The sequence below is a fragment of the Callithrix jacchus genome, chromosome 1, assembly GCF_049354715.1.
Source record: "Callithrix jacchus isolate 240 chromosome 1, calJac240_pri, whole genome shotgun sequence".
Taxonomy (NCBI): Eukaryota; Metazoa; Chordata; class Mammalia; order Primates; family Cebidae; genus Callithrix; species Callithrix jacchus.
The window spans coordinates 121,343,685-121,356,411 of NC_133502.1; the positions used below are offsets into that span (position 1 = coordinate 121,343,685).

Consider the following 12,727-nt stretch of genomic DNA (forward strand, 5'->3'; position numbering starts at 1 on the left):
TCAATGATGACCATCTTGCAGCAGTTCACAAAAGAACCTCAGCTTTCAAATGAATAATAAAGTCCAAAGGCAATAGAATTAAGAATATTCCTTCTGGGTAAAAAAAGGAAAAAAAAAAATCACAAACACTTGTCCAGAAATTGGCTGTGCCTCTGTTTGGCTTTTAAAGACCATACTCTTGTGTTCAAAAAGAAATAATAAACAGATTGTTTTCCCAAAAGGCATTGCCTATTGTCATGGGTAGAATTTAGGGTTGGGGTTTTCTCCTCACAGATTTGCTTTTCAGACAAGAAAAGTAACTCAGAAAAGCTTTGTCTGTCTGTAAGTCTGCCAACGAAGAAAACTGTCCTTTTTGAAGCTGCAATAGCATACTGCTCTTTATCCAAACCTCAAAGGCCATTATGACGACTAAGTGGGAAAATGAAAGGAAGAGATTGCCTTGTTCCTGGCATAGAGAGGTGCACAGGAACTGCTGTCCAGTATAATTCTTATAATCACCTAGTGATGTAGAAGTGTGGCAGGGTGAGGAGGCAAAAACACTGGCCTAGGTAGGTAACAAAGTGTGGAGATGCCAACCCAAGCCTACTCTGTTTAGACAATGATTTGGGGCAAGTCATTAAACATTTTTGGACCTAATTATCCTTGGCTATAAAATGAGGATAACTTCTTCACTGAACATTCTTTATTAGTCACTAAAATATCTTACAAAGACATTATTACCACCAATATAATAATGATTTCATATCACAAAGTTCTGAAAAATTCCAGCAGAAAAAGAAACTAGTACAATGAAAATAATTAGTGGCTCTTCAGGGAACATGGTCTATTTTTCTTCAGACCTTTTGTCACCAACTACAAATACCTGCAAAACCCTACAAGTTATGCTGTGGACTTGCATGCCACTCAACAAAGAAACTCAGGGGGTTCCTGTAAGTCCCTTGGGCATGCACTCAACTTACTTTTTTTTAGATAGTCTCCCTCTGTTGCCCAGGCTAGAGTGCAGTGGGGTGATCACAACTCACTGCAACCTCCTCCGCCTCCAAGGTTCAAGCGATTCTCCTGCATCAGCCTCCCAAGTAGCTGGGATTACAGGCATGACCCACCATGCCCAGCTAAATTTTGTATTTTCAGTAGAGACAGGGTTTCACCATATTGAGCAGGGTGATGTTGAACTCCTGACCTCAAGTGATCAGCCTGCCTCGGCCTCCCAGCATGCTGGGATTACAGGTGTGAGCCTCCACACCTGGTCTGCACTCAAATTTTATGTGCAGATTTTTCTTCATTTATCAAAAGGGGGAAATATTATCTCAAACACTCATGCTAGGATTATATGGTACAGGAACTCACAAAGAGGCACCATACACACACACACATATACATGGCTTTTTCTGTAAACAGAGAAACCCCAATGATACTAGTCTAACCTGCACTACTGTAAAATAAATATTTCTGAGTTTTATAGTTCAAAGATATTACAAATAATTTATACATAGAATCAATTACTTTTTAAATCAAATATCTATGTTCAAGATCAGAGTAATTCTATCTTTAAACAGACTGGAGACAGAGAATAGTATAGTTGGCCATTTCACCATTATAACTTTGGTCTCTATTGCCAGGCCTGAGACATATAAGGATCGAAGCAGGTAACTTTTCACTTTGGAGGCTTTCAAGTTCTGTCAAGACCTGAGAGTTTTCCAACCAGATGCTCTATCTCTAAAATCACTGCTATGATTTTAATGTGTCCCCAAAAAGTCATGCACTGGAAACTTGCAACAGTGTTGGGAGGTGGGAGGTTTACAGGTCACGAGGACTCCACCCTCATGAATGGATTAATGCTGATCATAAAAGGTTGGGAGTTCAGTCCCTGGCTCCCTCTTGCTCTTTATTTGCCCTTCCATCATAGGGTGATGCAGCAAGAAGGCCCTCACTGGATGCAGCCACCCAATCTTAGACTTCCCAGCTTCCAGAGTCATGACTCAAATACATTTCTGTTCATTATAAATTACGCAGTCTATGGCATTGTGTTATGGCAGCACAAAACAGACAATTACCCAGGGAGGAAACTTTCACCCACCTCAACATGTAGAACAAATACTGCTGAATTTGTGCCATCGGTGACCTCCAAGAGTATGTCATCCTGAAGAACCTCAGATCCATCATGTTGATACCTGTGGGAATAATATTTGTCACTAATCTCTCGGGAACAGTGTGAGGGTCAATTGAGATGCATGACACATGACCTCTTCCAAGGATCTGGCCATGTCTTCACTAAATAAATAAATAACAACAACGACAGCAACAAAACCAGCATAATCCTGAAGTCACATATTTAACTACTCATAAATCCTTGAATGCAAAATTGCTCCACCCTGGAAAAAAATGTGTTATATGCATTTCTAAAGTGTCCTCAGAGTAAAAAGCAGCCCTTCAATTGCCACTGTGACAATAGGAACCATTTGGTATAGGTCTACTTGCAGAATACGTTGACTAGGGCTAGGGGAACCTCAGGCTGAGCATTTGATGAAAAGTGGGACACTGTGGATTTGATTTTTTTTCTCTCCTTTTCTACTTCTAAGGCTAATCTACTCAGCTATTCTCTAAAACCTGGATCAATGTGTTATATGTTGCCTCTGACTGTCATTCTTCCACTTCCACTGACTAGCTATCTTCCTTTCAATCTATACAGATTCTTAAATCTCTCCCAGACCTAAAAAATACCTTTCCTTTGTCTACTCTTAGCCCTATCTTCCATTAATTCTCAGCCACGTTTCCTGAAGGCATTGTCTAATTCTAGGCTCTCCACATGTTCTCCAGCCCATTGCAGTGCTGCTTGGAAAGTTCTAAAGGGCTGCTGAAGTGAATTAAGCTAAATTTTAAACTTTAGTCCTAAGAATGGAAAATAAAAGTTGTGTCAAAAATAATACAATATATTAAATATATATAATCTTTAACTATTGGGAAAATATCAGAGCTGAAAGATACTTTACTGAGGACTAGTTTCACCCATAGGCTGGGTAGAAACTCAGACTGGGGATTCCCTTTCTATGATGGGGAAGTCCCACATCCTCCCCATCCTCCACGTTTCTCCCATGAACTACCCGCTATGCTTTATTTTGCCATGCTCCCTGCATTTTTTATCAAAAGTATATTGGTGCGTGATAATACGCTAATTCTGTTTTAGTATGCTCAAATCCCTAAAAGGATGAAATGATCCTAAGAGTACACATCCAAAGGATGACCAGAGTCAAGCAGATATTCTTTCAAAATCTGACCCCTCCATATACTAGCTGAATGAACTTGGGCAAATTCCTCAACCGCTTTGTACTTAGTTCTTCTATTAAAATACAAGAATGGATACCCTGTCAGACTTAATTACTATGAAGATTAAATTTAAAAAAAAAACATAATTGCAAATTCTAACAGTATGCTTGAACAGATATTTCTAGCAAATATTGGTACTATTTTGCCTATCCATCATTCACTCCCTAGTAAGGATTACCTAAATAGAGTACTCTGACAGCAGAGAGTTGAAATCTAAAAAAAAAAAATTTTTAAAACAAGAATAGGAGTGTGAATGAAAAGATCAAGATATCATGGACTGTAAATCAGTGACGGAACTAAAAACTGTCAGGACCAAACTGGTCTTCTTGTGCACAAACCTTAATTTCTGGCCAACTTTCTGGTCAAATGCAGAACTAAGCATTTGAAGTATAATATCTCCTATCATACTTTATCTAAAGGGCCAATGCTCCCATTTATAGCTTGAATCTATAAGTGAGAAGTTAGTTTGTGGGTCTACCTGACCATTGCTTTTGAATAGCTTGTACTGTTTTCCAGAGAAGTTTCACTCTATTTTGTAGAAAAGTTTCTTACAGAACTACATTAAGTAGAGGAAATGAAAGACCTTAAGGTGAGGGCAACTTCTCTAGGACTATGATGCCAGGGATTGTGCCATCCCTGGTGGGGACTCAGGTATTGCTTTATACCTTACCTACTCAGCTCACCCTGCTTGTTTGCCTGTAGATCCCAGCCCTAGTAGAATGGAATAAGATTACATTAAGGACATTGATAACAGAGTTCTATCCCAGAGTTTCCATGTTATGAAATTCATTTCTCTGGGAAACAAGTTCAATTATATACATTAGCCTCACAGATTATTTCAGTCTCTTTTTATCTGGTTTGACTATTACCTCTTATGATACGTGCAGTTATCGCAAATTTAATATTTATGACAATTAAATTTTGCTGTTCAAATGTACATAAAATTATCTCCACTGGTATAACAAGCCAGATGGAAAGAAAATGTCTGGAGGGAAAGGCAAAAATTGATCATTTGTAATTTTCAACTGACTCGTTGAATGTGTTAAGTGGCACGTTGGTATCCTTGAATGAATTAGACAAACTTCTTTCTCTTACTCTGAACTGATCTAAATAAGGAAACAAAACATTTAAATTAAAAAAACCATGAAATGTTCTAACCTAACTTTTAAGGTATGGAGATCGTCCCAAGAAAATGTGCCTCCTGCATTTAGAGGAAATCCATTCAGCTCCACCCTTCCGTGCAGAGGTAGTCCCCGAAGGGAGAGGTCAATATTGTTCAGCTTGGTATCTGCATCAGAAACCAGAATGTGCTCTGTGCTGATGACACACTGACCTCCCTCAGTCACTTTCAGAGGGTTGGTGAATACCTAGAAAGAAGAAAGGAAGGAAACATTCAAAGCCTTATTTCATGAGGGACCCCTGTAGACACAGCTCATTACATCACTAAAAAACTTCCAGTATTCCTTACTCCATCATCTACATTAGGTATTTCTCCTAATGCTATCCCTCCCCTATGCAGCAAACCACCATGGCACGTGTATACCCATGTAACAAACCTGCACATTCTGCACATGTAACCCAGAACTTAAAGTAAGAACAAAAACACAAATAAAAAAAAAACAAATTTCCAGTTTTATCTTCACATGCCAACTAATTTTTCAAGAATGTGGTGAAACGATAAGTTCATGGCTAGACATTTTGACTGAAAAATATTTTTACTATTTCTAATTCTAAGCATTAATATGTTACAAAGAAGCAAGGCAGATCTATAAGCCTGAAAATATCTGCTTTTCATTTATTTCATAGCCTGTATAGTGGAATGAGCAATTATTACTACCTGTGCTGCTAAACTGAGAAAATAATAATTTTCATCCTCATGTCCATTCCCAACACTGTTCTATACACATACAGCTTGGTCTAAAAAATAAACAAAATCTATGTCAAATTCCCCTGAAGAAAAGGTTTTATCTACTTTTCATCTTAAAAATTCTTAAAGTCTTGGGATATGGATTGGAGCTTTAAAGCTTCAGTCATAGTGAATATTTTAGAAATAAAAATAATGCAGCAAAATTGAAATGGATTTATTCAAACATTAGACTTAAATATTAGAGCCACAAAGATAATTTGCTATAACAGAAAAATAGTCACTGCTCAACTGACTAATAATTCATTTGTAAGTAAAAAGCAAGTTGAATGGCTTGGGATAGTTTATCACCCCTTTGGTAGGGGGCAAGAAGTGTTCTATGGTCAAATAAGTCTAGAAAAAAGTTACATACAATATCCTCACCATGGAGGTTTATAAGGGGCATAAACATATCCAAGGCTCTGAGATCCTGCAGGAGGAAAATCTGCTAATTTTGTTTAGCCTATCATTTCCCCAATGCTTGTATTACTATGTGGAAGTGAAAGCAAGCAGATACAGTGGGTTACCAAATTACGGGCTCTGAAGGCCCCTCCCAGGTGGTCTAGGGTAAGTGCTCTGCCCATGGGAAGATGCAGCAGTGCTCTTAGGAAGTACCTACTCTTCTCAGAGCAGCTGCTGCTCCCAGGAGGGAGGATGTTCCCTGAATAAAGAGCTGGTACAGGAGGATGACAACATATTGGCAGAGGAAAGGGAAGGAAGCAAGTGAAGCTGCAGCCTCCACCCAAGAGCCGGTTCTGTCCTTCTGCACAGCAGGGCACAGTGTTGGTAGCAACTCCAGGCCACAGCCACCTGGGGCATTCATGGTGCTAAAAGTCCAGCCTCTTGGGTCATGGCAATTATGAGACCTACAGTTCAGAGACTGCTACCTGCTATTATTTAATCAACTACATTCTACCTGCCTTACTTTACATGCTACCTCTCAGCTCACCCTGCTTGTTTGCCTGTAGATCCCTGTCCTAGTAGATCTACAGGCGAACTACTATACTTTTATTTCATAAACTACCACCGAAAAAACAAAGGACAACAACAACAACAAAAACCCAATAGAAACAATAGACTTCCCTCCTACAGCAATCCCCACCCTGGCCCCTCCCAAGTCTTACTTTCACTTTGCTAAACCTAATTATCAGCGTTTGTAGGCAAAAGAGAGCGGGAGCTCTTACTCAGAGGTGTTGTCTTTGAATGAAGGTCCATGCTTGCCAACCTCATTTTTCTGAGCTGTATTGAATTAATATTCAATATGGAATCTTTAATTTCCAGTGTTTCAAGGAATATACTTTGCTATATTCGATGATTTTTTAAATATATATTTTACGGCAACTTTAAAAAAACTAAAAACATATGGCTAATTTCTCCCCACTCATTAGGCATTAGCTTTTTAGTTCCTGCCCAAATCCAGTGCTCAGGTTTCTGGGACTCAGATTAGTATGGAGTCAACATCCTCCAATGGTTATCACTCAGCCAGCTCTCTGCGGGAATTCTACATTAAGAAACAACTCCTGTGGTTGGTCTCACTGAAGCTGCTAATTTAATTTTATTTCTAACATTCTCAGTTTTTTCAGGAACTATTTCATTTGCCCACATACTGTAAAAAAAAAAAGGGAAGCTACCCAGCCATCCTTGCCCCAACTCCTCATGACTATTCAACCACGTTCACTTTTTCCTTTACACTTTTTGTTTCCTCCTCAGATCAACCTTCAGCAGCAGGAGGCTTGAATTACTTTGCATAAAAGAGCATTTTCCCATGATTGTTTTAGAGAAAGCTTTGTCTTCTTTAGTGCGAGGCTAATTCATGGCCTGTATCTCAGACATAGAAAAGAATGGTCTGAATAAAATCTAATCAAGTTAACTGCATAGGCATTCTAAACAATTTCACCACTCGGAATATGATCGGGTTCCTGATAGGAAAGGTATCAAAGAATCCAGTTAGTTTAAATTCCTCTGTGTGAGCCCTTTGGCAGGTCTTCTACGAAAGGTGGCAAGCCCACCTTTCGTAGGTGTGGGAAGTCAGGCCAGTGACAGAAATAAGTGTGGTGAGTTGGGTGGGGGTTTGGTGGGCTAGAGAGCATGCCCTATGCAATGGCTGCTGTGGGGTGTGCGGGTTCAATTCTATTAGAGCTGCCAGAATCTCAAACTAAGAATCAGCCTTAATAGAAAATCTTCTGACCTTTAAATGTTGGCAATTCATTATTTTAATATATTGTTTAGATCTATTGATGTGGTTTGGCTGTGTCACCACCCAAATCTCACCTAGAATTGTAATAACCCCCACATGTAAAGGGCACATTCAGATGGAAATAACTGACTCATGGGGGCAGTTTTCCCCATGTTGTTCTCATGGTAGTGAATATGTCTCACAAGATCTGACGATATTATAAATGGAAGTTCCCTGCACAAACTCTCTTGCCTGCCACTATGAAAGACGTGACTTTGCTCCTCATCCACCTTCTGCCATGGTTGTGAGGCCTCCCCAGCCATGTAGAACTGTGAATCTATTAAACTTCTTTCCTTTGTAAATTACCAAGTCTCAAGTATATCTTTATTAGCAGTGTGAGAACAGATTAATACTCCCATCAAAACTTCTGCCAAGTTGGGCAACCCTTTTAGGCCCTCAGGGTAAGACCTCTGCCCCACAACCTTGGGCAGGTATAGAGATGATGAGGTGTGACCAGGAAAGAAAACACCAATGCAGGCTACAGTCCAGGTAGGCACCTGGAAAGGCGACCTCTTTCCTTAAGGATGAGGCACAAGTAGGCTTTGGTCCTTTCTGGTTCATAATGAATGGGTAATGCTATGTTGTCTTCCTGCTTTTAAGGGAAATAATAAGAATGATAATGACTAAACTAATTATGTCTAGCACTCTGAAGGTGGGTAGGGGAACTGGGTAGGTATGGGACAAACTCTCAGTGTAAATCCCAGCTTTACAAATAAAATGCACGAGGTAGCAATGCCTTTGTAGTTTGGTTTTAATGAAAGACTCAAGTCCTTTAAGGCTTTAATTAACATGGGGCGGTGAGACAAAGTACAACAGAAGGGTCCATCTTAATTCATTTTGGAAAATTAAAGAGCTTCTTTAGATTATAGAGCAGCATAGTTGGGCTGCAGTGAGGGTAAATAAGCCCTTCCAGTTGCTAAGAGACCCATAATTTAATCCCCTCCCCAATCAACATGTGAAACTCAGTAGAAAGAAGAAGTAAAAAAGAATTTGATAAAGCTTTGAAAATCATGTTAAATTTAGTAACCGGAAAATCTCACCTTTTACATAGAAAGTCCCATGGCAGGTAAAACATCCTCATCCCCCTGCTTTTTTTTTTCTTTTTGTACTATACTGTAGATGGAAATTTCTTTTGTAAGTTAAAAAAACTAGCCTAAATGAAGGTTACCATTTCCAACAAGTCTTCAAGACTGTCCTTTCTTTCCCTCCTTTTCATCCTCCACACAGAACATTGTACATACCTCAGGAACTTGATTGTCCACTGGGAGGACTGTAATGTTAAAGCAGATCCCATGCAAAGTGCCGCCATGTTGGTTACTGATGGAAAATGTGAACTGGATATCTCTGCGGTGGGGGCCAATGTCTTGCATAGGGGGCATGTAGGCCACTTTCATATAGTTTACAGCATGCTGCAAAGTAAGTTGAGATGGACATGTGGGTGTTGATTTGCAAGGATTAAAAGCTTTTGTAGGTCAAAAAGAATCATCATGTTAATTGCTATTGGAAAATGTAAATGCTACCCTCATGACTTTGAAGATTACCAAAAGCTCTATTTTTACTTCGATGGTAAAAACTGCAATAACTTTTGCACCAACCTAATAGAAGCAAGGAAGAATTATCCTTCAGGGTTTCAGAAAGAGCATGAACACCTTGATTTAAGACTTCTAGCCTCCAGGACTATGTGAAAATAAAGCTCATAGTTCTTTATGTCCCGGTGCTTTATTTTAAATTACCCAGTTCATGGTATATTATTGTTGGCCCTTGAAAACTAATACAGTAAGATATTGAATAAATTGAATTTTGTGGAATAAATACACATACACCAGATCCCCAAATTAGAGTCCTACTGATGGCAAAACAGTACAAGGGTCTGTTTTGTAAAATTACTGAAAAGATTATGAAACCATATTCAACTTGATCAAGTACTTTGAAATAGATGCCACATGCTTAATGGAAACATACAAGCAACAAGTATAAAGACATCAAGCCTTTGTGGCAGGTATCAAAAGCCAACATTCTCAGGCACAATACTAGGCATGCCATACCTTCTAAGAGCTCATTTACATCATGTTTGTCAGCATGTTAGCATATCCTCATACCTGAGTGAATGACCTCAGCTCCAGGGCCGCAGGATTTTTGACTACCTTTGGTATGCTGTCCACCATGAATAATTTCCCAGCATCCAAGTGTCTAAAGAGAAATACAGAAGAACACATCAGCATATTTTTAGATAAGAAAAATGAAATCAAATAGCTCATAATCAAAAACTGAAAGACCTCATTGTGAGAAGAAACCAGGTGCTCTATCTTTATATTCTCTCTTTATGGGGATTCTAGCATTAAGTCCAGTTTCATCAATGCCATCCTTGTCATAACTGCAAAAGGGATGTACTCAATTTTTTGCTTGGCATCATGAAAGGGAACTGTTACACTCATGTTAAAAATGTTTTCTTGCTATCATGCATATGATACTAGCCTAAGGTATATTCATGCCACTTTTCTGGATTGAAATCATAGAATGTAACCATTTTATGGCAGTAATTCACAAATTAATGTTAGGAAGATCTCAATAAATTGTACTAAAAAGAAAAATAATCATTGTCTTTCAAAAAGGGGGTTAAAGACTGTTTTAAGCCTACCAATGCTGAAGACACTACAAGCTGCAGATCACTTACCAACTAATACAGCTTTCAAAGGGAGACAGGAGGTAAGTATGAGAGAAAAGTAAATGCCTAAATGAGTATAACTTCATGTCTGACCAATGGAGCAAGTGAACCACAGTACTATGTATTGCCATATATTGACACTTTCAACTTTTTAATCCTAGAACTAGTAGCCCAAATGCTGACTTTTCAGATACCTGTGGCTGAAGGAGAAAAATGGAGGAGTAGTTATTGTGTAGACCAGCTCCCTGTCATATGATTCTGTATCTATAAAATGTAGATGTTTCTTAGTTATATAGGCCACCTCAGTTTCCTTGACAACCAAATGCCGAGAAACTCCAGGAGCCTCCTTTGGAAGCTGGTCATCCACTGGAGTGATATGGATTGTTGCCACCTGAAATAAAAATATCTGTACCATTAATTTGAAATACCAAAACAACAACAAAGAGAATGCCCCACAATCACCTAGTCAAGATAGTTTCAAAAACTGTCATTTATAATATACTTCTGTCAAATGATTCAGGAGCTATTGAGAATGTGAGCCAAAAAATGGAAATTCTTTATTCATTTAATATTATATTTTAAGAGTATAATTATCACAGGCCAGGTGAGGGGGTTCATGCCTGTAATCCCAGCACTTTGGGAGGCCAAGGCAGGTGGATCACTTGAGGTTAGGAGTTCAAGATCAGCCTGGCCAACATGGCAAAACCCTGTCTCTACTAAAAATACAAAAATTAGTCGGATGTGGTGGTGGGTGCCTGAAATCCCAGCTACTCAGGAGACTGAGGCAGGATAACTGCTTGAATCCTGGAGGAGGAGGTTGCAGTGAGCCAAGATCATACCATTGGATTCCAACCTGGGCAACAGAACGAGACTCCAACTCAAAAAAAAAAGAATATATAATTATCACAATTATAGTGAATCCAGTCATGAGTGCTACAGAATGGGAGATAAAACACGAAATATGTTCCTGGTTTTATTTTTACATCTCTCTTCTACCGACAACCTGTGCTTTCTTTGATAATTCCTATACTCAGTCATCAGTCTTAGAAACCTTGACATAAATTTTGGTTCTTCCTTTTCCACCCACATATAACACATCACCAAGTCCCAGAGTTTCTACTTATAAAATTTCCTATGCAGTGACCATACTCCACATCCCACGCTCAAGTGTCATTCCCATTGCTACCAGCCTATCTTTCATAATTTCATCCTTACATTATTGCATCCTTACATCCTTTATGGTAGCCCTAACTCCAAGAGCTAATCTAGATTTTTCATACCTCTAGTGTTATCTTTTAATAAGTACAAATCAAATAAGTTAATTCACTTCTTCAAAAATCTTCAACAACTGGGACTACAGGCACCCACCATCATAATTTTTTTGATGGGTAATTTTTGTATTCTTAGTAGAGACAAGGTTTCATCACGTTTGCCAGGCTGGTCTTGAACTCCTGACTTCAAGTTTGCCCTCCTAAGCCTCCCAAAGTACTAGGATTACAGGCATGAGCCACCGCACCTGGCCACCTTTCAACATCATTTGCTGCCTTTCAACATTAATCCAACACTAACTGCACACAATGCACTGACCATGTACTGGTCCTTGACCACACTTCCACGGATCATGTTGCATCCTCAATCTAGAATGCTTTTCTCCTGCTTTCTCCAGCAATCTGAGTCTTTCCTACCCTTAGATGCTCTTCTTAGATCTTTCCCCAGTTTTTCAGTTGGAATTGTTTCTGAATTTTACTTATCCCTTGCTATGGTTTGAATGTTTGTGTTTCTGCTCGAATTTATGTTGAAACTTAATCTCCATTACAAGAGTAGTAAAGAGACAAGGCTGTTAGTGGTGATTGGACCATGAGGTTGAATTCATGAGCATCTAATCAACCCTCATGAATGAACTAGTGCCTTATAAAAAGGCTTGAGGGAGTGAATTCATCTTCCATTTCTTTTGCTGTGTGAGGACACAGCATTTGTTTCCTCTGGAGGATACAGCAACAAGACACCATCTGGAAAGCAGAGAGCAGCCCTCACCAGACAAAACATGCTGGCAACTTGGTCTTGAACTTCCTCCTGCAGAACTGTGAGAAATAAATTTCTATTATTTATACATTACCCAGTCTCAGGTATTTCACCATTGCAGCACAAATGGACTAAGACAGAGATAGCTACTGAAATACCTGAAAATGTGGAAGTGGTTTTAGAACTGGGTAATGGGTACAGACTGGAAGAATCTGGAGGAGCAGGCTAGAAAAAGCCTATATTGCTGTGAATATACCATAAAGGGCAATTCTAGTGAGGGCTCAGAAGAGCTGTGCTATAGACAGAGCCTCAGTCTTCTTAGACATTACATAAATGGTCATAATCAGAACACTGGTAGACATACAAACAGTAAAGGCCCTTCTGATGAGGTCTTAGATGGAAATGAGGAATATCTCATTGTAAACTTGAAGAGAGATCTTCTTGTTATATAGCGACAACTTGGCTGAATTGTGCCTGTGTTCTAATGCTTTAGGTAAGGCAGAACTGAGCAGGAATGAGCTGGGATATGTGGTAGAAGAAATAACTCAGCAAAGTGCTGAGCATGTTGCATGGTTTT

At 39.1% G+C, this 12,727-nt stretch overlaps 1 protein-coding gene across 18 annotated transcripts in view; it reads right to left on the reverse strand.

Moving 5' to 3' along the window:
- Positions 1-12,727, reverse strand: part of FREM1 (FRAS1 related extracellular matrix 1) — a 163,586-nt gene that overhangs the window by 80,156 nt on the left and 70,703 nt on the right. For all 18 annotated transcript variants that reach the window (XR_013534284.1, XR_013534281.1, XR_013534286.1 and 15 more), the window contains exons 11-15: positions 10,323-10,519; positions 9,563-9,653; positions 8,705-8,872; positions 4,483-4,691; positions 2,078-2,171 (exon numbers count right to left, since the gene is read on the reverse strand). Coding sequence is in view for 8 of the 18 variants with exons in the window: in XM_035305987.3 (XP_035161878.2) it covers positions 2,078-2,171; positions 4,483-4,691; positions 8,705-8,872; positions 9,563-9,653; positions 10,323-10,519 (759 nt within the window). In the remaining 10 variants the exon portion in view is untranslated. The remainder of the gene's footprint in view (positions 1-2,077; positions 2,172-4,482; positions 4,692-8,704; positions 8,873-9,562; positions 9,654-10,322; positions 10,520-12,727) is intronic.